The sequence below is a fragment of the Pogoniulus pusillus genome, chromosome 23 (assembly GCF_015220805.1).
Source record: "Pogoniulus pusillus isolate bPogPus1 chromosome 23, bPogPus1.pri, whole genome shotgun sequence".
Lineage (NCBI taxonomy): Eukaryota > Metazoa > Chordata > Aves > Piciformes > Lybiidae > Pogoniulus > Pogoniulus pusillus.
The window spans coordinates 16,511,640-16,538,227 of record NC_087286.1 but is presented as its reverse complement, the minus strand read 5'-3'; the positions used below and the strand labels follow the sequence as shown (position 1 = coordinate 16,538,227).

The 26,588-nt window shown below is 46.0% G+C and overlaps 1 protein-coding gene across 1 annotated transcript; it reads right to left on the bottom strand.

Moving 5' to 3' along the window:
- Window positions 1-988: 988 nt before the first annotated feature.
- LOC135185831 (mycocerosic acid synthase-like) lies at window positions 989-11,315 on the bottom strand. The gene is given in 7 exon segments (XM_064162952.1): window positions 989-7,385; window positions 7,561-7,742; window positions 7,839-8,042; window positions 9,780-9,940; window positions 10,123-10,276; window positions 11,200-11,281; window positions 11,283-11,315. Coding segments are annotated over 7 exon segments (6,375 nt in total). The 3' UTR covers window positions 989-1,826.
- Between the last annotated feature and the right edge of the window lie 15,273 nt (window positions 11,316-26,588).

Below are 26,588 nucleotides of genomic sequence, written 5' to 3'. Positions count from 1 at the left end.
AGTTGACATGCTGGAGGGAAGGGATCCATCCAGAGGGACTTGAAGAGTGTGGAGAGGTGGACCCACACCAACCTCATGAAGGACAACAAAGCCAAGTGCAAAGTCCTGCACCTGGGTAGTGGCAATCCCAAGGACAAATATAGGCTAGGCAAAGAGTGGCTTGACAGCAGCCTTGAGTAAAAGGATTTGGGGGTGTCAGTTGATGACATACTCAACAGGAGCTGGAAGTGGTCACTTGCAGCCTAGAAGGCAACTATGTGCTGGGCTACATCAAAAAAAGCGTAACCAGCAGGATGACAGAAGTGATTCTGCTCTCAATTCTCATGACACCCCCCCTTGGGCACAGTGTTCAGCTCTGGTGCCCCCAGCACAAGAGAACACAGAAACACTGGAGCAGGTTTAGAGGAAACTACAAAGATGATCACACGGCTGAAGAACCTCCCCTACTGGGACAGACTGAAAGAGTTGGGGCCATTCATCCTGGAGAAGAGAATGCTCTAGGGAAACCTTAAGACAGCCTTCCAGTACATGAAGGGGCTACAGGAGAGATGGGGAGGGATTTTCAACAAGGGCTCATTGTGATAGGATAAGAGGGAATGGATTGAAGCTTGAGGAGGGGAGAATTAGACTGAAGATTAGGAAGAAATTCTTTACAGTGAGGGTGGTGAAACACTGGAACAGGTTGCCCAGGGAGGTTGTGGATGTTCCCTCCCTGCAGGTGTTCAAGGCCAGGTTGGATGGAAATTTAGCAACCCAGGCTAGTGGGAGCTGTTCCTGCCCATGGCAGGGGGTTGGAATTAGATGATCCTTAAGGTGCCTTCCAACCCAAACCACTGTGTGATTCTATTAAATATTAAATCTTGCCTTTAAAAAAAAATTGAAACATAATATCCAAAAGTCTGAGAACTAACAATTGACTGGCTTTAATATGTTTGGTTGTTTTTTTTCTGCCAGGGCTGAAGGGTGATATGAGAAGTGCAAAGTCCATCTGGCAGTCAGTTACTAGCAGCATCACATGGGCTCTTCATTAACAGCCTAGCCGACAGGACGGAGTCCAAGCTCAGTAAATTCATGCAGGACATCAAGTGGGGTGAGAGGAAGAAGAGGGATGAAAAAATTAATATAAGACAAAAATACACTTTATGTTTTGCTTTGAAATGTAATTTATTATTCTTGTTTATTTGAGTTTTCATAAAAAGGGATTAATTGATAAACAAGAACAGCTGCTTTACTACATGCTTTGCAAGCAGAAAATTGTTAGTATTTTTGCAGACATAAGGGGGAAAAAAAGAGGTTTAAGACTTTGAGAAGAAACCTTTGACATTAACCACATGTAGAAGTCATTCAAAAAGAAGCCCACATTTCTATACATTTGGTAACACATAATAAGAATAACGCATTAAGGAGACAATTGTGACACAAGCGGTGATAATGCTTTGCTGCTTTACATGGACACTCATCACTGAGAGCTGCAATCAGACCATTTTAATCAAGATGCTAATATGGTTTTAAAAATGCAATGTGCACTGAACAGACAAATCTGCCAAATGGAAATGTGTGTGTATGTATTCATCGACCTGCTTCCAGTTTAAAATACTGACAAATGAAAGGCACAAAATAGTGAAAGTAACAAGTCAAACAAATGACTGAAATGCATACAGCCAGCACAGTGACAGAAGAACCTCAAGTGGTTTTCTCTGGGTCAGTGCAGTAAAGTACCTTCAGCATCACAGAATGCTCTACTTGGTCTGCAGTGGCATGTTCTGAGATACTGCAAAGGGTCCAGGTGACTTCAGAGTTACACAGTTCCTGAATGAAGAAGCCTCCTACAGACGACTCTCGTTTTCTGCACTTTCAACTGCATCATTGTTTTCCTCAACTCCTCCACTTTCATTGCTTTTCTCTTCTAAAACTACTACTAAACTTGACAGAGTTGTGTGAGGATCAAGGAGTTTCAGCAGTGGTATGTCCACCTTCCTCTCCTGGAAGACACGGTTCTGAATTGTCATAGCTAGCATGGAGTCAATGCCCAAAGATGACAGTGTTGTATTCATGGTTAGCTCATCTGCATTCCAGCCTGTGATGTCACTCACCACTAAGGTGATGTAGTCCTCAGGTTTGATTAAAGCAGTGTCCCGGTCCTGAGTTTGCTCAGGGGTTTCAAGCTTGTCACTGAATTCTTCTAACAGAAGTGACATGAAGCGACTTTTGACAGAAGCAATCCGAGAGAAAACGTGATGAAATAAAGCTTGGAAGTTAAATTTGACAACAGCTTGCTGTGGGTTATTCACAACTAAGCTCTTCCGGAGGTACTCGTGGATTTCGTGCACTTGCAGAATGTCTATGCCCTTGGATTCCAGGATGTTCTGAATGTAGCTTTGATTGAGCAGTATGCCAAGGTTCAAAGCACCCCAGTTAATGGATTGGCCTGAGAGCCCACAGTTCCTCCTGTACAGGCAGAAGACGTCCAAGAAAGAGTTTGCAGCTGCATAGTTTGTCTGGGTGGAGTTGCCCAGAAAGGAAGTAACAGAGGAGTAGCACACAAAGTAGTCAAGCTGCTGGCCTCTGGTAGCCAAATGAAGATTTAGAGTCCCTGCTACTTTTGGGTTCAACACTTCTTGAAAGTCAGCCAAGGTCAGAACTTCAAGATGGCCATCATGTAAAGCTACAGCACTCTGAAATACACCTTTAATTGGGCTCCCTGCAAAGATGTTCACAATGGACTGGAAAGCTTTCTCCACTTCACTGGTGGAAGTAACATCACACTGCACAAACACCACTTTGCTCCCTTTATACTGCTGTCTCAAAGCATTCAGCTCCTCTTGCTTCTCATTACTTGGAATTTTCCTGGAGAGTATTGCAATGCATCCTCCTCCATGCTCAGCTATGAATTTCACTGTTTCAAAGCCAAGTCCAGTGAGGCCTCCAACTACCACGTAAATAGCACTGCGCTTGAACAGCCTCTTTGGGGGCTCATAGACTGGTATGTCTGAAGACACAGTGATGTCCTTCTGCCTTCTCAGTACAGCAAGGGGAACAGATTTGCAGGTAAAATAGGACATCACAGAGTTTACCATTTCAAAATTCTTAGTCTGCTGAAAAACAGAACCTGATAGATGTCTGAAGCGTTTCATGTCCAGAGAACTGATCCATGCATGAGCAGTCTTTTGCAGGTCTTTCAGAGGTGCTTTCTGGAAAATGCTGCTAAGTGTAAGGATATGAAAGGTGACATTTTCATGATCAATTCCACTGACATTCTGGAAGCAATCAGACTGTTGATTGCCACACACTATCACCACATCTTTAAGTAGGCACATGTGAGCCAGATCCTGCTGAGACAGCCTGTTTGCTGGTGGAAGAACAATAAGGGCACTGCATAAATTAATGTTATGCAACTTATCAGGATTGGGCTCTGCAAGCACTGGTCTCCAACCCAACTCTTCCGCTGCTGCAGACAGAACTTGGCACAAAACTGATGATGTCTCTGTACAAATAATACCCAATGTTCTGACGTGCTTCCCCTTAGGTAACCTCTGGTGAAAGATCTCCCATGCAATGATAAAGTAAGACATGCAAGGGACACTCTGGAAGCATGGGAATTTCTTTACGTTGAAGCAAACTGTTCCTGGAACCCGAAGTCTGGACGAGGCAGCAGCAGGGTAACATGAAACCACTTGATCTCCCACTTTAACCTTCTTCACATCGGTGCCTGTTGCTGTTACTGTGCCACTGAAATCCAGCACTAACAGCCCATGTTTGTCTACCGCCTGCGAGTTCCAGTACAGTGTACTACCAAAGTTCCGGCTAGAGACACTGATGGGGAAATAATCTTCTGAGTGGAGACATATTTTATCCACTTGGATTTCAACACTCTGCTTGTCAAGTGGAGGAGCAGTGCTGAGGGACAATTCACCAGACAAGTCTTTTGCTGTGTATGGATCAGAAGTGTACAAAGTGAAAGTTTCAGACTTCTGGGGAGATTTTATGGGCTGGTTGCAATCTGCATCAACAAAAGGGGTGCGTCTGATTTCAGCCACATAAATTCTACCATGGCTGATGCAAATTTCAGGGTAGTCCACACCGTTGTATTTGGCAAGGACGTCTGCTAGCACTGAGATGTCCAGGGAGCTGGTGGAGCTGAGGTCAATCATCTGAAATGCAATTTCTGGAACTTCAACGACACAAGTTCTGGTCATGCCATACAAGGCAAACCCACAGTTCAGGTGGTCTACAGATCTCTCTGTGGTTCTGTAGGTGATCACTCGGACTGCGCAGCGCGACGCTTTCTCCCGTAGTGCCACGACCACTTGGCGATAGGCTTCACAACACTTTGCCATTTGGGCTACCACTTGGCTTGGGAAATTCTCATTTAACTTTTGAATTCCCCACAGGAACAGAATTTCTTCATAATCCTCAACCTCTGCTCTCATTTTATTCTGTGCATTGCCTTCCAGCTGGGCTTCCCAGTCTTCATACAGAAGATACCTTGAACCGGGATGCAAATACTTTTTCAACTGCTCAGCTATCCCAAGCTTGTCGGCAAGCACCAGCACCCTGGGCAAAGCCCCAAGACGTCCAACGGTCTGCAAAAGAGAGATCTCCTTCCACTTGTTTTCAAACATGAACTCATTGTCTCTGGAAGATGCTTGCTTCATGAACGTGATGGCAACGCGCTTCAGCTCAGCCAAAATGGACCCCTGCTTGTCCATAAAGCATCCACAGACCTCTAGGCTGTTCCCAAAGGATTTGCTTGTCCTCATGTATAGCATCATCTCTTCCTCCAGCGGTCGCAGCACCACCAGGCTGCCTATCCCTGAAGGAAAGCCTGCTCTGGACTGCAGCGTCCTTGAGGTCAAGACGGCAGTCATCTGCAGAAAGCAGTCGAGCAGCACCGGGTGGATGCAGTAGTTGTACATCTCCCTGAGGGTCTCCTTGTTCACTGTGATGCTTGTTATGGCTTCCTTCAGTTCCTGGCAATAATGCACATCACTGAGCTGCCTGAATATGGAGCCGTACTGAAAGCCCACCTGAGACAGCGATTCATAAATCTCCTCTCTGCTAATCACTGACCTGCATCTTTGATAGACGTCTTGGAAGGAGATGCTGCTTTCTTCCACCACGGCTTCAGCACCCTTTGCAACTTGGCCTGAAGCATAAACTGCATTGGAGGAAGAGAGGATCTCAAAGGCTGTCACTGCCTTTTGTGGATTCAGCTTGATAGTCAAGACTTGGGAACCCTGTGTGAGAACACACGGCGCAGAAAAACTGACACTCATCTGGCAAGTACTCAGAGGCACTCTGGGACTTGAGCTGCTCAACACAGAGGCTAGAGCAAGCTCCACATAAAAAGCACCAGGGACTAAAGCCACACCATTGCTCTTGTGCTCATACAAGTACGACGTTGTGTCCTGGGAGACCAGGCAGCCAAACTCCATTGTGTTACTGCCTATGCCATAAATCAAAGGGTGGCTGGAGCTGACACCTCTTTGGCTTGCTTGCTGATGGATGTCCAGACAGGCCATGAGTTTTTTGCGATCAAACTGATACCGTGGAATGGCCACGGGGACACTCTGATAGCCATCATAGAAGTGCTGCCAGTTGGGATTGTATCCCAGTTCAAAGAGGTCTCCTACCAGGGTGAAGAGTGCCTGATGCTCTGTGCCTGTTTGCAAAGAGGAGAAAACCTTTGTGTCTTTCCCCAGAGTTTCCTTTATGTTTCGCTGCAGTACTCGGTGAGGACTTATTTCCACAAACACCACATTCTCCCTGTCTTTCGCTGCAGTTTTGATGGCCTGAGTGAAAGCAACAGGCTCACGAGTATGCTGGGCCCAGAACTTGCCCAGAGCAAAGTCATTTTCCGAAGCAGCCAGCCCTGTCAGCGTTGAAATCACTTCAGTTTCCCCCTTCTGTTTTCCTAAGGGCTCTAGGCTCTCTTCCAGCTCCCCAAGTATCGTGTCCATGCTGGGGCTGTGGTACGCAGCTGGGACATTTAACACATGAAGAAAGACCTTTCTCTGGCTGAAAGCTTGAGCTAAGTCTCTCTGGGCAGCATCAATGGAGTCTGAGTTCCCAGACAAGGTGCAGGAAAGGGGGCTGTTGTAAGCTGCAATGCACACCTTGCCCGAGTAGCGAGGCAGGCGTTCCGCAACCTCTTCCACAGGGATGTTGCCAACCACCAGCATTCTGCCTCCGACCGCCTTTGCCTGCAGCCGGCTCCGATGGTAAATCACTTTGACTGCATCTGCCAGCGAAAGGTACCCGGCAAAGTGTGCAGCAGCAACCTCCCCTACCGAGTGGCCAATGGCAGCCACTGGCTTAACGCCCCAGTGTTTCAGAAGGGAAGCTAAGGCAACCTGCAGGGTGAAAAGCAGGGGCTGGGCAAGTGCTGGGTTCAGCAGATCCTGTGGACTGTGACCTCCTGCGGACAGGAGGCTGATGGGAGCCTGGTTCTGGAAAAGCCTTTCTATTTCCTTGCACTTGTCTCTGAAGAGTGGCTCTGAGCTCAGCAGGGCCTCGCTCAACTCGGGCAGCTTCACGCCATTGCCACAGAACACAAACACCAACTGTGGCTCCCCCTTCCACATGGTGAGCTCAGTGCTTGCTGCTGACACAACCTCTTGCTGCAAGTGTTGGAGAGAATTTGTGACAAAAGCTCTTCGGTACCTGTGGCTGGCGTGGCTTCTTCTGCAGGCAGACGTGTAGGCCAGGCTGGGGAGAGTGATGGAGCTTCTGGTGCTCAGCTGCTCAGCCATGTCAGCCATTGTCATCTGAAGGGACTTGCTTGATGCTGCTGACAGCAGAACTAATTCGAGGGGCCTCCTAAAGGCTGGCAGGGCCTCCAGCTGCTTTACCTGCCTGACCACAACGTGAGCGTTGGTTCCTCCAAATCCAAAGCAGTTGACTCCAGCTACTCTTCCATACTCACTGGATTCTTCCCAGGGCTCTACAGCTGTGGGAATGGTAAGGTTTAACTTATCTGTATCAATGCTGCTCGTTTCCTTTGAGTAATGCAAGGATGGAACAATCTTCCCATGATGCATCATCAGGAGTACTTTGATTAACCCTGCTGCTCCAGCAGCTGATTCGGTGTGGCCAATATTTCCTTTCACTGAGCCAATTTTCAGAATGGAAGCCTTTGAGGATCTCCTTTTGCAAATGACACTGCCCAGGCTTTCAGCTTCAGTAGGATCTCCAGCAGCAGTTCCTGTACCGTGTGCTTCAATGTACTGCACAACTGAGGGATCGACACGGCTTTCGTAGATGCTGCGCAGCAGCTTCTCCTGCTCCACTTGAGAGGGTCTTGTGATGGGAGTTGTGGACCTGCCGTTCTGATTTACAGCGCTGATGTTTATCACACCCCAGATTTTGCTGTAGTCCTCCTTTGCCTGTTTCATAGAAAGGTAAAATTATCTATAATCATCACAGGATTTCTCTGCATATCAGAATACAAACCCCAGAACAGACAGAGGGTGAATCTCCTCTGGTAATTTTTAGAGCTGCAGGTACAAAACTCAGGTAAGCAATCAGCCTTATTTTAGGCTGCTCCTCAGGCTATCTTACCTTTTTCAGAGGTTTGAGGAAAATAACACCACAGCCTTCTCCCCTTCCATACCCATCTGCCTTCTTGGAGAACGGTTTGCTTATTCCTTCTGGAGAGATCATTTTTGCTTTACTGAGAGACACAAAGGTGCGGGGATCTATTATGCAGTTCACTCCACCACAGATTGCAGCCTCACAGTCTCCTGGAGGGAAACAGAAGCATGCTTATGTTGAGAACTGCAGGGTGAGAGACAGAAACCGCTGTCTTCCCCTGTCCAGCATCTCTGTGGCCCCCTTACCTGACTTAATTGCTCTCAAGGCGTAGTGCAGAGCAAAGAGAAAAGATGAACATGCAGTGTCGATCACCAGCGATGGGCCAGTCAGGTTAAAAGTGAAGGAGACTCTGTTAGCAGCAATGCTCATTGCTGCTCCTGTACCGTCGTAATGATTGATTTCACTCACTGCTCTGCTTGTTATGATTTCATAGTCTCGATTCATCAGGCCTGCAAAAATACCAAACATGTGTTAGCTTAACCCCAGTGAACAAAAGGGATGCAAAACAGGCTAATAATTCAGTTGGAAATGGCCTACAATAACCATCTAGACTAACCACCTGGCCAGTTCAAGGCTCACCATGTCATCAAGGGCATTGCCCAAATGCCTCTTACTTACTGACACAACTGGAGCACTGTGACAGTTTGGGTGTTACCTGGCCCCACACACTTAAGAACTTCACCCAGACTAGACTCAACTGAGCTGGAAATTAGAATGAAGTTTTATGTTCACAGCTTAGCACAATATACAAGCAGATGATTACAATATATACAGCTAGGTACAGAATTACACAGGTTAAAAAGTAATACAGGAACACAACAGCCATCCCAGAAACCAGAGTCCCCAGGAGGGGCTCTCAACCACCCTTCTACCTCATTTCCACCCCTCTACCTTATCCCAGACTTTGCCTTACGTTCAAGGTGAGTTTGGAGAGTCTGTCAGGGGGGTTAGGAAGCAGACGGATTAGTCAGACAGCAAGTTAGGTTAGAGAGAGAAGTGCAGCCCAATAGCCAGGGAACAAACTCTGTTATCTCTGTCTGTGTTCTTGTTTTTATCTATCTCAGCAAGCCTATGAGTGCAGCAGCCATCACCACTGTTTCCTTTTCACAGCCTATCAGCTAATTCCTCTCACTAAAATGTCCCAGCTAGGCTCAAACTAGCACAAGCAGCAGTCACCTCTCTAGACAGCCTGTTCCAATGTTTTACCACACCCTCAGCATATTAAATGCTTCCTAATGTCAAGCCTGAACCTCCCCTGATGCAGCTTTCATCCATTTCTGTGCCTCCTATCACAGGACGTGAGGGAGAAGAGATCAGCACCTCCCTCTCCACTTAACGCTCCTCAGGAAGCAAAGAGGTTGCCCCTGGGCCTTGTGTTTTCCAAACTAGACAGAGCTGGCTGTCTTTAGCTGCTCTTAGCAGCCCTTGGGTGCTCCTCACAGGACATGCCTCACAGAGCTTCCACCAGCTCTGGTGCTCTCCTCTGGACACCTCTGTTTTACGTTTCAGGGCCCGGAACTGCAGACAGCACTCGAGGCGAGGCTGCCGCTGCGGTGTGCACACTGCTCCAGCCTGCCTAGGCCCACCCACAAGGCCTCTTGTCCAGCAGCACCTCCCAGCTTAGCATCAAGGGCAAACTTGCTATTGGTGAATTGAGGCACCAAGCAGTGCCCGTGTCCAGGTCACTGGTGAACACATGGAGCAGAAGTGGGCCCAGAACTGAGCCCTGAGGAGCCACTGCCGGTGACTGGTTACCAGCCTCATGTAGGCCCAGTCGCTACCACCCTTCGAGCCCAGCTCTTCACCCCGTGCATTGTGTCCTTGGGCCTCTCACAGCTGCACTTGCCCAGAAGGATGCTGTGAGGCACAGAAGCCTTACTAAAAAAGCTACCACCTTCACCCATTAGGCAGGTGAGCTTCTTGGAGGAGGAGATCAGGCTGCTTTAAGTGTTTCCTGCTTCAACTTCAGTGCCTGAAGACACCGAGAAGAGCACCTAAAATAGCTGTGTGAATTGTACCATGAACTTCTGGAGCAGCCCAGCAATTCCTGCTGAGATCCAAACCTCACAAGCAGTGGTGTAGCACAGCAGCCCTAGAACTCCAGTGCTAGGTGCAGCTTACAAAGGAGTGCTCCCATCTTTAAAACGCTCATGCAGTTCATCTTCACCATCCATTTTTCATCTTACCAATAAAAACACCTGTCTTGGTGCCACTGATAGCTTCTACAGGGACTCCTGCATCCTCCAGCGCTTTGTAGGTGCATTCTATCAGTAACTTCTGTTGCGGATCCATGCGTTCAGCTTCTGTATTATTAATCCCAAACAGGTGGTTGTCAAATGAGTTAAATCTGGAAGACACAGACCAGAACATGCTGCAATGCATGGGCAATATGCATCCACTTCAAGACTCAGAGGATACATGTTCTGCATGTTATGAAAACCAGAGCAGCAGCTGTGTTCAGGCCACAGCTGGACACGTTACACCAAGCACAAAACCAAACCCAGGGGCACGGCAGAGGAACAGACTCACTCATCCAGCAGAGCTGCTCGTGTGGTGCATATCTTTCCTGGCTTGTTGTCATCTGGGTCATACCAGTCCTTGGTATCAAACCTCTCTGCAGGGATTTCAACTGTGCAGTTTTTGCCCTCCTCCAGGACTTTCCAGAAACTGTCAATGCCATCTCCTGTTGTGCAAAGGTTTTAAAGTGGATTAAACTATCTGCTCCCCCTCCCCAGGCAGACTCAGAAACTCACAGGCACTTACAAGCAGCTCTCACCAATCAATCTAGATTGCTCAAGTAGAATCACATGTTCACTTATTGCACAGCAAGGCAATGAAGACAACATTTGTGAAGAGAGTCCATTTACTGGCTGTGTCTGGAGCCACAACAGGCTTGCACCACATCAGTATTTAATGCTTGGGTAAGCAACTGCTGCTGTGTATTTACTAGCACTTGACTAGACTGAGGCGTGTTCACAGCTAGCTGTGGGCCACGAGAGCTATCACTGTACTACATATACCAAGTGAATCCTGGACAGAGTGAAGCCAAGAACTGATACGCCATGAGGGCAAGAAAGAAGAGAAAGGGAGAGACTAGCTCGGTCACCTTTAGAGCTGAACACTGACTCACAAGGACAGAACTACAGAACTACATTCCATTCCTGGATTATTTCTGGAGTTTTTAAATCTGTGTCTATCTAAGGCAAAGAGTAGGGACAGCTTAACTGCAGCAGCCAGAACCTAGCAATCTCTCACAGCTATCTAAATATTTCCACCCATCTAACCTCAGTCACCCATCTACTCTCAGACACCTACCTAATCTCAGCCAGCCATCTCAGAATATAAAGTCAGATGTCACTTTCATAGGGCCCAGTTGTACATAAAATTGTGTAAATAGGAGACAACTCTTACTGCAGGCTTCTCACTGCTATTTCAGTAGGCACTATCAGGTTTTTATTGGAACCAGCTTCCCAGCTTGTACAAGAGGCAGTATTTAGGTGTACTTGTAAGAGGTAGAATCTCCTTTTCCTTCACCCCAGCATTAGTGAGTGGCTGTGATTTTCAGTGTTCACCCTGCAGCCTGCATTGCTTTTACCCAAAACTCACCTCCAGGAAAGTTGCATGCGATTCCAACAATAGCAATTTCATCTCCAGCCTCAACATCCATCTTTTCAGCTGCACAACAGAGGTATAAGTGTCAGTCAAGTTAAACAACTATGCATTTATTTATTAAGACAAACCTTAAGTTGTCCTGGTTTCAGCTAGGACAGAGGAAATTTTCTTCCTAGTAGCTGGTTCAGTGCTATATTTTGGATTTACTATAACAAAAATGTTGCTAACATGCTGAAATTTCAGTTGTTGCTAAGTAGTGCTTATCCTAAATCAAGGATATTTCAGTTTACCATGCTCTGACAGGAAGGAGGTACACAAGAAGTTTGAGGCATGCACAGCAGGACCCAAACTTTGGTATTCCACACCAAAGAACATCATGGTCAGCTTATAAACTGGGAGGAGTTGGGTAGGAAGCACAGATCGGTTCTCAGGAAGTGAGCAAGTGGTGGCCAGCGTGTGGGTTAAATCCCAGCATAAATTAAAAGCTGAACTTCCCACAAATAGATAGACTTGTTCACAGCTTGACTGGTCTGCAATGATCTATTTGTGGCCATGACGAGCAATGGCACTCCCAACAGGTGACCAGAGCTGTGCAGGAATTTTCTTGTTCCCCTACTTTTACAAGAACATCCCTGGCTCACTCCCTGGACTCCTCAATCACAGACATTTCCTCTTTACTGTTAACTTCTGCTGGTCCTGCCAGCAGCTGATCAGCTCTTGAACCTCTCACTAGATCAGTCCTGCTTCACTTCTGCTGGCAGCAGTGAGCTGTCAGCACTGATCAAAGCTCACTTTCAACTCTATCCTGTTCACAAGTCAGAGCTCCAGACACACTCTGCAAATTACCAGTCAAAATTAGATCACGCAAAGAGGCAACAGGCAATCAAATAGCTGAAGGAACAAAAGGTACCTCCTCCTCCCCCTGGAAATGTGTCTGGAAAGGAAAACTTTATTCAGAGCTCAACTCTGCTGGACCCGCAAAGCTGCCTAGCTTTAGTCTAAATCAGCTTGCTCTGTCATCCCAGCTTAAGCACCACCAGCCATAATCAAAGACACCAAAAGCTACAAGACTTCTGTCCTCCTAACAATGCACAATCTACAAGTAGTACCACTACAGCCATGCCAGTAACTGCCCTTTTAGCCCATCTGCATCTTCACAGGGAGAGTGATTTGTTGTGAAGTGACTGCACATATTTTTCAACAAAACAGATGGCAAAGAATTTAAAGCTGATTTTAACTCATTTCCCCCCTCCTTAATGCTAGGATGGCAAGTTGTGTGATAAAATTCAGTTTAATTCAGTTAATTAGAACTCACCTCAGAACCCTTCAGTCCTCCTGGACCTGATGCAATGCACAAAGAGGGAAAGAATCACATGGAAAGGGATTCGGGGCAACTCTTGGCAATGGTGACAGTGGAACCTCAGTAGGTCTCAAAGAGCCCTTATCAGTTATTGACTGATGGCAGCAAAGCAGACATGAGTCTGCCTCACAGCCCCACACATCATTCATAGTTGTCATTTCTGGGAGCTTTGAAATCAGCCTGATCTAGGCTAGGGTGTCCCTGCCCACATCAGGGGGTTTGGAACTAGATGATCCTTGTGATGCCTTCCAACCCTGACTGATTCTATTAGAATCTATTCTATGATTCTAAGTGGGAAATTAAAGCAACTGCTCACAGGCACACTTTGAAAAGTTGACATCTCTGTTCCATTAACTAAGATAGGGAAAGCTAAAAGGCTACCTAGCAAAACCAAGAGGAACAGAATCTGGCTTTCTAGGAATAAAAGCTATTTTACCAATAATTCAGAGTCTAAAAGGCTACCAAAATCATAGAATGGTTTAGATAGGAAGGGATATCAAAGATCACCCAGTTTCAACCTCTGATTTTTCCAAACTGTTTTCTCCAGATCACATTTTAGTATCATTGCAAACCCAAAGCCACAATGCCCAACACAGATATTCTTATGACAAAGGCACTTTGAAGCATTGCTCCTAAGCTAGCACTTAAACAGCATACCAGAGAAAACTAAGCACCTTCTGACTACACCATAAAATATATCTTTGGCATCTCCAGAGTTACCCAGTGAGCTATGTAAGTCTTACCTTATCCCAGCAGGGTGTACTGATGGGCTGGGTCTTTGGGAGCCACTTATATAGGATTCTGTGAGGTTTTGTATTTGAATATGCACACTGCAGCGTGGTGAAGATGTTAACGCCTTCCACAGCAAAAAAGCAGTGAGTCACAGCACTAGTGACCCTGGCTAAAGTTCAAAACCACTTCCCTGAAGTAGTAAATTCCTGATAAAATCAGGTTTTGCACCAGGGCAAGAGTAAAAATCTCTGACATCAAACTGCTCACAGTTAGTAAAACAATACATTGGAGATATCCTTGCCACAAAACAGCCCATAAAATTGTTTATGATCTTAAGGATAGGATTTTCAAGACTCTGTCTTTAAAACAACAGCTTCATTTGGTTTGCTCTTAATATCAGCAAGTCTGAGCTAGTGTTTAAAGCCCCATCTACTTACTGGAGACACTACTTGTGGAAACTAAGCAAAACCACTCTATGCTCTTAAAAACTGAGCTTCATGTTTGATTCCACAGCTGCATTCTTTTATCAAGCAAGAATATTTAAACACTCCAGCACAAAGAGCCTCATCAAAAAACAAATAGTCCCAAAATATTTCTGGGTCCACTAGGACATAAAAAGCATTATCAAGCTTCCCTTCTAAACACTTCTACCTTCTTAAAAGCAAAACAAACAGGAGAAGCTCTGAAAATAATCAAGTCCATTAGCCTCTGCTACACGCCTTTTTATTTCTCCCTCATCTGATTTTACCCCAACTATTCAAACTTACCTTTCTCCTTCTTTGACTTGGTAATGGAAACACAGTTTTGGGTGAGCTAGGGGAGTACATACAGGGTTAATGTTTTCCCTGGTCATAGGACCCAACAAAGACAGCAAAAAAGCACTGTGATGAGCACAAATACTTTGTTCTGCAACTGAAGAGCTTTGTAACCTGCTCTGAAAAGCTCAGGTTCTGCTCTCCATTTCATACCTGCAAATCTCAGTCACTGGCTTTTATGACTGCTGAAGTTATTGAAAGTTACTTAATGTTTTCTTTAAAGCAACCCACTTATGTCTTTAGCAGACTGATGCACAAGGTGTCACAAGCATTCCTGTCAATATTGGCACCATAAGATTCCCTGGCAGAGCAGAATGTGGGTTCATAATGTGAGCAAGGAACTCACATACCAATCTCCATTATACTTTCACAACTACCACCTGAAACCAATAAATGCTAAGCCATATTTTGAGGTATTGGTTAGGTCTTGGAAAGAGTTTTTCAGTGAACTCAGCACAACTGTGGCCATCACTTTCAGTGCAAGTTAAACCAACCTGACCACCAATGACCCAAACACAATATGGACTAATATGATCTCTAGTGGAGCACTAAGGTAGTGTTGTTAATGTCAAAATGTTCAAAACATGACTGGTTTGCAGTTACCAGTGAATAGTCTGATCATTGGTTACTTCCACTAGCCTCATCACAGAGCAGAGTCAGACCTCCAGAGCAAAGCAATGATTGCTCAATCCTTTTGAGCAATGTCAATGACAGAAAGAAGAACCAAGTATGGAAGCACATGTAGTAATAACAGATTGAGTCTGCTATTGTTCACACAACCCATCTATTTATAACCAAGTCTTAAGACGTTGGTTTCTCATCAAGTTTATTGCACATTCAATCTAAAATTGTGAAGATGTCCTGTCAATACAATGCTCACCTCTGAACAAGCTCTGGTCTGTTCCATCCAAACCTCTGTCTCGCAATTCCAAAAGGACAAATAAATTGTGTGTGTATTTTCCCAGGTTTTCAAACTGAAAATTACATCCTGCCCAGGCTCAGATACAAGAAAACAGATATTCATTTGCCTAGTCTTCATTACTTCAAGTTTTTCAAACACTCATGAGGGAAGTTCTTGTGGGACTGAATTTATTTCAGGAACAACACAGAGAAAAAGGTCTTTTGAAAAGTTTTAGTTCCAAAGTTTTTAGTCCTGAGGGGTGACCTCATTCATGTTTATAAACATGTAAAAGGTGAGTGCCAGGAGGCTGGAGCCAGGCTCTTCTTGGTGATGCCCAATGACAAGACAAGGGGCAATGGGTGGGAGTTGAGGCATAGGAAGTTTCATGGAAACAGGAGGATTTTTTTTCCCTGTGAGGGTGACAGAACACTGGAACAGGCTGCCCAGGGGTGCTGTGTAGTCTCCCTCTTTGGAGATACTAAAAACCTGCCTGGATGCATTCCTGTGCGATCTGGTCTAGGTGATCCTGCTCTAGCAGGGAGGTTGGACTGGATGAGCTTTCAAGGTCCATTCCAGTCTCTGACATTTTGTGATTCTGGGAAATAGATATTAGGACAAAAATCCTTGTGGGTTCCCTGTTCCCATCAGGACACAAGGAGGATCGCTAGGCAAATCACTACAAGTTGTGTCCTCACTGAAGCAGTGACCAGCTTCATACAGAATGATAACTGTGTGCTGTTGAATGCAGGAGCAGTACTCAGAATCATAGAATCAATCAGGGTTGGAAGGGACCACAAGGATCATCTAGTTCCAACCCCTCTGCCATGGGCAGGGGCACCCTACCCTAGAGCAGGCTTAACCTTTTGACTCTACAGCTATGCAGTTTCCCAGTACGTTAGTCTTATTATCACTGTTGTTTGTTACTGCTACAGCACCGATAACGACACAAAGCACAGCAGGGCCCTGCTATGCCAGGAGCTACAGCTGCAGCTGAGCTACAGCTCAGTTTTTAAGAGCAGAGTGTTTGTGCTTAGTCTACACAACTAGTGCCTCCAACAAGTAGATGGGACTGTAAACATTAGTTCAAATTTGTTGATATCAAAAGCAATCCAAATGAAGGTGGTGCTTCAAAGACAGAGGCTTTTAAATACTCTTATGATCATAACATTTTTATAGGCTATTTCATGGCAAAGATATCTCGAATTTATTGTTTTACTAACCATAAGCAGTTAGATAAGACAGAGATTTTTACTCCTGTCCTGGTATAAAACCTGATTTTATCTAATCCATAGGGAGAAAAGGAGGCTTAACAACAAAGAGTAACGTGTGTGACAACTCCTTTTTATTAGCTTTCAGTGCTCTGCACTATGGAGCTAGTCAGAAGAAACAGAAGGAAGAAGAAAAGCAGTTTCTGGCTTCCAAATCAAGCATCTTGGAGCTTTGGGTTGGAGTGGGGCTTTTTTTGTTGGTTGGGCTGGGTTTATTTGGATTTGGGTTTTTTTGGGTGTGTGGTTTTGTTATGTTTTGGCCTTTTTTTCAAAGTTAATAATAATCTCACCTATAGTTGTAAAACCCCACAGTAAATGATGCAAAGCAGTCTGCATGAGCTTGTTGAGAGCCTGAAACAATACACTCCAGGCCCTACCCCTTTCAGTCTAACTGTGGAGAGTCTGGTGCCATTGATGGTACTTGGAATGTTTTTTCCATGTCCAACAGGTAGACACAAAGAGATAAGATCAGAATAGGAAGATGTTTGCCTAATTTTCCTAAAATGAGGACAATAAGAAAAGGATGTGGCACAAAAGTAGTCCATCTTCTAGAGGAGGAATCTGGGAGCTATTATGTATTGCATAAACTCTGAACCTCTGAAGGTCATAGAAATAGTCACACTAGAACAAAAAAAGGCCCTTAAAGTAACAGAGGTTTTGTGCATCAAATGAGCTCTGCTGCTCTAGGTCACAGTAACAGTCCTATTATACATCTTTTCCCCAATTACATGAAAATGATGGCAACTCCACCACCTCCCTGGGCAGCCCATTCCAATGCCAATCACTCTCTCTGGCAGAACTTCCTCCTAACATCCAGCCTAGACCTCCTCTGGTACAACTTGAGGCTCAGTCCCCTTGCTTTGTTGCTGGTTGCCTGGCAGAAGAGCCCAACCCCACCTGGCTACAGCCTCTCTTCAGGTAGTTGTAGACAGCAATAAGCTCTGCCCTGAGCCTCCTCTTCTCCAGGCTAAACCACCCCAGCTCCCTCAGACGCTTCTCATAGGGCTGTGCTCCAGGCCCCTCCCCAGCATCGTGAGATCAATTCAGGTGGTTAAAGTTAGACAAATCCAGATGAATGCAGTATATCTATCCCCCCCTATAGACTCAATATTCTTTTTGGTATATGCCAGGATGCCATTAACTCTTTTTCCCACACATTTATTTTGAGGCCTGAAATAAGCTGCTATCCTCCAGTTCCTTCTTCAGAATCACAGCTTCTCGGAAAGTAACACCACACCCTGGCCAAATCCCCAGCTTTCTCTGTTCCCAATTCATGCTATTGCATTTAGCTATTTCAAAATGTTTCCCTGACAGTTCTACTCTTGAGTAATAGCAGCTGATATTATGCCTTAAAAGTGAGCTGTTTGAATTCTTAATTTTTTGAAAAACAGAACACAACTAATAGGGGAGAACACTCTGATAGGGGTCAAGAACTGGCTGGAGAGCTGGGCCCAGAGAGTGGTGGTGAATGGTGCTGCATTCAGTTGGCAGCTGGCATTACTGGTGTGCCCCAAGGATCACTGCTGGGCCCAGTCCTGTTCAATATCTTTATTGATGATCTGGACGAGGGGATGGAGTCCAGCATCAGTAAGTTTGCAGATGACACCACTGCTGTCTACAACTACCTGAAGGGAGGCTGTAGCCAGGTTGGGTTGGTCTCTTCTGCCAGACAACCAGCAACAGAAGAAGGGGACACAGTCTCAAGTTGTACTTGGGGAGGTCTAGGCTGGGTGCTAGGAGGAAGTTGTTAGCAGAGAGAGTGATTGGCATTGGAATGGGCTGCCCAGGGAGGTGGTGGAGTTGCCATTCCTGGAGGTGTTCAAGCAAAGCCTGAATGAGGCATTTAGTGCCATGGTCTGGTTGACTGGATAGGGCTGGGTGCTAGGCTGGGCTGGATGATCTTGGAGGTCTCTTCCAACCTGGCTGATTCTATGATTCTATGATGCTAGCTACACCACAGAATACAAGAACACCAGAATGCCACCATGCCTGGACACCTGAAGAGCAGAAGGTCAGAATGACAGAACACTAGAGTGGCAGAGTGCCAGCATGCTGGAATTGCAGAATTTCAAAATGGCAGACTTCCAGAAGACAAGAATGCCAGGCTGGAAGTGACCTCAAAGATCATCTGCTCCAAGTAAAAGCACAGTCTAGACAAGATGGCCCAGCACACTGTCTAGATGAATCCATCATCCAGACCACTTATGAAGATCCTAAAAGCATTGGACTCAATATCCATCCCTGGGGCATCCCATTCATGACACACTGCCAGCCTAAAAAGGAACTATTTACCACCACCTTCTAGGTGCAGCCTGTCAGCCAGTTCCCCACCCGCAGCGCAGAGCACTTTTCTAGACCATAATATATCAGTTTCTCTGTCAGAAAGTGCATTGGGAACCTTGAAGAAACTCAGGTAGACAGGTCCACTGCTACCTCAACAAAGCATGTTCCTTAGCTGTAGGAGGCCCCTGCTGAATAAGCCTGTGCTGTTTTTTCCCAGCCATGTGCTTCACCTGCCTTGCCATAGTCGCCAGGAGGATAACTTAGCCAGGGACTGAAGTAAGACTGATGTGCCTACACTTCCTGGATCTTCCTTTAAGCTCTTCTTGTAGATGGGGGTGACATTAGCCTTCTTTCAGCCTTCTGGGATGTCACCTAATCTCCATGACTTCTCAAAGCTTGTGGAGAGTGGCCTCGCAGTGACATCAGTCTCAGCTTAACACCCTCAGGGAGATAGTGTCAGGGGCAATTGATTTGCAGGGGTCAAACTCCTGTACAAGTTCATTTACCAACTTTTCCTTCATTGATGGTGGATCTGTGCTTATATCTAACTCAATTTCTGTTCTCAAGGTCTGAGGCCTCACAGTGCTAGTAAAGACAGAGGTGAAGGAAGTGTTGAGAACCTCTGTCTTTTCAGCACTGTTGGTGGCTAATTCCTATCTCCTGTTCCACAGAGGGACGGTATTTTCCTTCTGTTTCTGCTTGTTCTTTAGTACTTGGAGGATCCTTTCTTGTCTTTTTTGACATCTTTGGCCAGTTTCAATTCTAGCCAAGCTTATGTTTTCACTAACTGTTTGTCTGCACACCCTGGAAATGACCTTCTATTTCTCAATGCGTATTCATCTGTTTTTCCATCTCTGGTACACTTCTCTTTTCCTTTTCAGCAGATTCGGAAGTTAAGCCTACTCTTGCTCTGCCTGCTTCCCTTCCCTTAAAAGGAGATGAACTGTTCTTGTGCTTCCAGCAGTGTGTCCCTGAAATCTACTCCCAGCACTCATTAGCTCCTTTATCCTCCATGGAAGCTTCTCATGGAATCCCTCCCTGATGAACTCTCGGTGAGCTGAAGTTTGCTCTTCTAAAATCTGAAACCTTTGTTTTAGTACTAACCTTCAGCATGCCCAGTAGGGTCCCAAACTCCACAATACTGGGATCACTGCAGCCAAGGCTATCTCTCCAAAAAGATATTACAAAGCAGGTTTTCCTGGTTCATGAGCAGCAAGTCCAGCAGTCCCTTATTCCCAGGTGGCACATCTAACATGTATGTGGAAGTAGTACTCTCTATGTTCCAGGAACTTGATGAATGATGTGAGCTCTTGTATTGTTCTTCCAACAAATGTCTAGTTAAAGTCACCTGTAGGAACCAGGCTCTGTTGGCCTGAAGCTTAAGTGATCCATATAATGCTTTGTTGGCCTTATCACCTTGGTTTGGAGGTCAGTAGCAGATGTCTAATGTAAGATCCCCCTTGGAGACAATCCCTCTGACCTTGACCTAGAGGCATTTGCTATGGCTTCCACAAACTCCTCTAGCAGACTTTTAGAATTCAAAGTTCTCCTTTACACAGAGCATAACTCTTCCACTTCTACCCTGCTTGTCTTTATGGCTGTAGCCAGGTTGAGTTGGTCTCTTCTGCCAGGCAACCAGCAACAGAACAAGGGAACATGGTCTCAAGCTGTGCCAGGGGAGGTCTAGGCTGGATGTTAGGAGGAAGTTGTTGCCAGAGAGAGTGACTGGCATTGGAATGGGCTGCCCAGGGAGTAGTTGTCCCTGGAGGTCTTCAAAAAAAGACAGGATGGGGCACTTAGTGCCATGATCTTGTTGATTGGATAGGGCTGGGTGATAGGTTGGACTGGATGATCTTGGAGGTCTCTTCCAACCTGTTTGCAGTGCTCCTGGTCATGGAGCTCCCTGGTGGCATTTAAATCTCACACAGTTGCTGATGTGGAGGCTTTCTGCTCTTCTCCAGTTGTCCCTGGCTCCAGGAGCCCTCTTGCACCCTTGATACAGCCCTCACTCACAGAACTGGTCATTGCCACAGCTGCCTGCTCACTGACTTTCCTGGAGATTCAAGAGCAGACAATTTACACCTTTCCCCTACATCAAATTATTGAACAATTAAGATGTTTAATACAGAAATAAATAGTTTAAATTTAAATCTAGCCTGTAACCAAAACAGTAATAACATTAAGCACAACAGATGCTCTCTACTTGACAGTTAACAAACTGTAGCCTAAGGCCTCAGCTAACAGCTCAAGCAACTCCAAACTGTGTCTTTGAGAAAAGCTGATTTTCTTCCTAGACAGGCTAACAGCCCTCAGCTCAAGAGCAGAGCTGTGCAGGCTGTTAGAGGATTACAGACTGCAAACAAGCTTTCACAGAAACTGCACCTTCTGGCAGCTTATAAGGGTCTTATGCAAGTGGTAAGGCAACCATACAACTGTTTAAATAAACATATGTGTTTCGAAAGGGACTGGTCCAAAGTACAGGGTGCTGTGCCAGTCCTGCAGGCAGCAATACTACATTTCACTCTTTTAAGGAACTCCATGTGCATTCACACACAAGATGTGCACCCCAAACACACACCAGCTCATGAAGCACAAGTGCCTAACATCAGCCAGGAGAGAGGTAACTGAAGTCAAAGGAATTAAATAATCCACTTGCAAGATCTCAGACACACCAAGTACACACATTCGTGTTTAGTTACAGATGCAGGCAAATGAGCATATAGCCAGAATGTCATGGGCTGAGTTGAATCTGCTGCTGATATTCACTGCCATTCACTGCTCCCTTCACACCAGCTGCCAAGTCTAAGTGCTGGCTGGAGCACAGCATCACGGGGCTTGAAGTTCAGATTGTAACACCAGAGGCTTCCTGTTCCAGTTGCTGCTTCTGGTTTCCAGGTTTGGAGTGTTGGGCTTTTCTGCTGGGCTGGCTGTGGGCCAGGGCTGAGTAGGGACAACCATTTTTATTACAGAGTGTCAGAAGCTGGAAGGGAGCTTGAAAGATCATCTAGTCCATCCCTGGCTTCTGCTGCTGCTTATTCATTTTGCTGCACTTATCTACTAACAGGCTGAGGTAATTGTGCATTGAATCACTTCCAAGAAAATCCTTTATCTCAGCTCTTTAGCTAAGGCCAGAGTCGGGGGGGGTTGTGTGTTACTTTCCCTCCCATCCATGTGGGAAGAGGGACACTTCTGAAAGCAGACTGTGTTAACCCAGGGCATGGACACAGAGAGGAACACTCCACTGTAGGGATACCTCTGCATCTAAAAAGCAGGCAGGCAAAGAGACAGAGCTGCTCATTAACAAAAGAACCCCTAAGATGTATTATGTGTTACAGGCTCCTAGCAAAGTGAACTAAATCCATCTCAGACCTCTGCAGTTCAGGCTATGCCCCCAGCCTTTATTTATACTTCTCAACAGCAACACCTCCGACACAAAGAACAAACAGGTAAACAACTGCTCAGGGGGAAAGCTGTTGGTAATTTCTGCTCACCTGTGGACTTGCTCCCTAGTTTCTTCCTTCCTTGTAAGCATAGCTAAGTGGCATGCCAACAAAAGGTGTGGGAAATGTAAGAGTTCATAAACTCACAGAACGGTTCTGGGGATTGTCTGGTCCAATACCTCTGCTTAAGCAGGGACACCTAAACTTAGAGCTAGTTCTGTGAAAACAGGATAAAGTGAGACTCCAAAACATATTAGTAATGGGAGTAGGACATACTTGACTTACCAAAGAAAGGCATTCCATGGAGTAGAGACCTGCAGTCACCTCATCTGGAAGGTGAACTGACAAGATTCCTCCATCTTCATCTTAAAGGATCCCTGAGCTCCTGTTGTCATCCTGTTCACATCCAAAAGTGCTGTGGGCTGAAAAAGTAAGCAATACATTCTAGACAAGCCTATGAGGTTCTAGACAGACACACTCTTGTGCTTTGGCAGGCCCAGAGCACAACTATCTCAGCCAGCATGAGTGGACTATTTCAAAACAAAGCACCAACCATATTCACTTAGCTTTGTTCTGGTCGGTACTGGAGAGGGTGACACATAGAGCTAACATACAGTTAGCTCTGGCTAACTTTTCACTGCACAGCTCACCACAATCCAACTCATCCGTCCTCCAATGCTCCTCTAGCCACCAGAGAATCACTAGGAAGGCTTTGTACCTTCTACCCTGACTTATTTTGCTATTTGAGTGACTAACTGTTTCAGATAAAACTCTTAATCTTGTTTGGGAACCAGAATAAATCATTTCTACCTCCCAAATGAACACTCTAGCCTCCAGGCTGCAAAGCTAAGTTCCTTTGTGCTTGCCATCTTGCCATATCTTCATTCTCTTTATGCAGCCACCCAGCTAAAGGGACTCATAACCATGTTCTATCCTTCCTGAATATGGGCTGTAACTAGTAAGATGCTGGTGAAGAAGCTGGCACTTATTCACCTGGTTGCTGTTCGTTTCTTTTTAACTCTAGGTACACAGCACTACTCTTCTGCAGCCTGCAAAGTATGAGATGATCAGTGCCACAGTTATCATTTCCACTTGCTTACTGGTAGGTAGGACTTCTTTTCACTTCATAACCCCTACTTTTGTTGATTTTCAGCCTTCTGAGGCTTTTGTCTCCTCATCCTACTAGGGCACTGCAGCCATTTAGCTTTAGCTTCTGGATTCACTGCTAAACACTCCAAACCTGCAGCTACAGGAGTGTCCATCACTTGAATCTTGAAGTGAACCTACCCACCAAAGGAGAGCTTCTCCCTCTTTCTAGCTATTGTCTTCCTTAGGAAACCACAGTTCTCTTCAGGAGGCAAAACCAAAATGTTTGCATGCTAAAAGTTTCAAACAATGGAATAAATAAGCCAGAATTTCTGATGGTTTCAAGGAAAATTCATAGGAAATGATATCTCATCACATTCCCTTTCGAATAACAGGATTCCAAAATACCTCTGCAGTTGTAAATTGAAATTACTTTAGGCTACAGGGATTTCCTGAAAGGACAAGAATCACAGAGCAAATTTCTGCCTACAAAGAGCCTACAAAGAGCAAATTTCTGCCTACAGAGCAGATAGAGAATTTACATTAATGCACATTTGGAAACAGTTACTCATGGAGCTCAGAAACTAAAGAGTGGTGAGTTCCTCCACTCTATTTTGTAAGAATTTACATGTTAATGTCATCTGAAGTCTACAGTTAATATTAAGTCTATAGACATCAGGCAGCTACGCATGAGTCAGCAGCATATGGATATGCGTCAACAACACAACCTTGTGGTGACTATGGCAAACCACAGAGTGAGCTGAATTACAAAGAATAGAGCCAGAACTTCAAGACAAGTAATTCTTTCTCCACTCACACATGAGACCTCATCTGCAGTACTCTGCACATGAGCTCCTCAGTTCAAGACAGATACCAGCATCAGAAGTGAGACCAGTGAAAGACCCTGAAAGGTTGGGTATGGATCAGGACAAGGGAGCCATATTCAGCCTGGAGAAGATTGAGAGTGGGGAGGATTTTCTTGCTGTTTTCAGTTATGTCACAGGAAGGTGCAAAGGAGACAAACTGTTCTTAGATATGAGCTAGGAGAGGACAAAGACCCATTGTCACAAGCCGCCTGAAGAGAAATTCCAGTAAGATGCAGGCAGAAACTGATTATTCACTCAGAGAACTTCCATGAATGTAATTCATTTGCCAGTTAACAAACAATTAATTACAGATCCTGGTATCAAAGAAGATGGAAAGCAACCAACCAGCCCTTAGGAAAAACACACTTCCCTTCAGAAGTTTATTCTCCAGATAATAACTCTTTGACAAGAATTCATCAGGTGTCTACATGAAATCAAATAGTTTTTTTGAGGACAGAGTCCTTTCATGTAAAGGGTCTGGACTCTAATGTGATGTAAACTCAATTAAGAAAATTAAGAACAGAGCATGTGAAATGTTACCAGTTTGGAGTGGGATTTGTTAAAAAACATAGTTAGGAGCTTCAGGAAATAGCTTCTAAGCACCTTCTAAATCCCACAGTGGAATTCAGAGCCTGGCTGGCTCATTTACACACAGAACCACAAAACGAGTGGCGAGCCCATCTCCTTATGCTGAGAGACAAGAAATACCTACAACTCCTCTCTGCAAGGACTGGCAGGAGTGGAAAGAGTTGCTTCTTTCAAAGAAGGTGTGGCAATTTGCTCCCTCCCTCAACCTGACCTTCACTTTCTATAGCTGTGTTCGAGTGACAGTCAGCAGTGGTGGTCGACAGTAATGGCTGCAACTGGTCATGCAGCTTCGAGTGCGGCACAAAACACCATCATAGCTGTGGCCTAATTTGAGCTGTGTACTCACCTAACCACAATGCAGGTCAATGTCTGACTCAAGCTGAACCCAGAAGAAAACAACATCTGTAGAGGATATGTAAATATGACTAGAAGCCAGTTATCTTAGCCCATAAATAGTGGATAGCCCAGGGCCTGCTGACCTCTCCTGCTCACCAGCGGCCTGCATGACAGGATCTCTCCCCTTGTGCAGGGACACCTCTCAAGGTTACTGCTTGAGGTTGAAGAGAATCCTTGCTGGAGGTTCTCAGTAAGCAATTAAAAGTTAAATTTTGAAATGCTAAGTGATGGATTGTGCACACATAGTCACAGTATCACAGTATCATAGTATTATTAGGATTGGAAGAGACCTCACAGATCATCAAGTCCAACCCTTTGCCACAGAGCTCAAGGCCAGACCATGGCACCAAGTGCCACGTCCAGTCCTGCCTTGAACAGCTCCAGGGACGGCGACTCCACCACCTCCCCGGGCAGCCCATTCCAGTGTCCAATGACTCTCTCAGTGAAGAACTTTCTCCTCACTTCGAGCCTAAGTCTCCCCTGGCACAGCCTGAGGCTGTGTCCTCTCGTTCTGGTGCTGGCCACCTGAGAGAAGAGAGCAACCTCCTCCTGGCCACAACCACCCCTCAGGTAGTTGTAGTCCTTTCAACCCAAACTGTTGACCATGTCTGCTACTAAGTCTGGATCCAGCCGCACCTAAACTCCTCTCCGAGAACGAGTTCAGAACACAAGGGAGGTCCTTTCTGAACCTCATGCCTCAATGGAAGTATCTGCCCAACAGTGTTGTTGGACCCTGTCCTCTACGGCAGTGAATTATCAACTGTACCTTGCCACTGAATCTCGTTAAACAACTGTCACATCTGCTATCAAACTTCGTTAAATCTCTGTTTTATATCGAGAAACATATTTGCACTCCTCTGTTAGGAGTGAAGTGCATCACTGTCTGTAAGAGCAGGGCAACAAGTGCCTGTCTGACCTCTCGTGTCACAGCTGCGTTTAACGCACGTCTCCGCCAGAGGGCACTCAAATCACTGTCGCCAGCGGCAGGCGCAGCAGTGTCAGGAGCTTGAGGCTGCAGAGCGGTTTTCGGGTTTGGGAAGATGCTTTCTGTCACTACTCTGCTCTGGCACACCACACAGCACTGGGAATTTTGTGGTTTGCCCACTGAAGTCACTAAACCTGGCCTCAAAGTCTTTTATTTCTTCTGCTTTCACTCCCCTTGTTTTGTAAACTGTTTACCCTGAGGGCAAACGCAGCAAGCTGTACACCATCACTTTCTATGTTTTGCTCCCAGAGAGAACAATCCTTGCTGATGAAGTGATGACTGCAGGCGATTCCCGGAAAGCAGGAGGGATGATGAAGTCAGGAGGATGAAGCGTGGGAGCGGGGCCATGCCTGGCAGTGTGGGCCAGACAACACAGGGTCATAATCGCGTTCCAGGCAGCGCTCAACGGGCCGGGAACTGTAGGCAGCGCTTCGGCGCCCGCGGTGGGACAGGACACCCCCGGGGCCAAAGCCGGAGCGGGGAGGGGGAGCGGGCGCGACGGGCGGCTGCCGGTCGGGTGCCCGAGGCCGGGGGCGGCGCCGCCGTAGAGGGACCTGTGTCTTCGCCTGCCCGTTCCAGCGGGGCGGCGGAAACCCCGATGAGTCAGTGCGGAGGAGGGCGCGGCCGCCTGCCCGCGGGGCGGCCCCGGCCGCACGAGTGAAA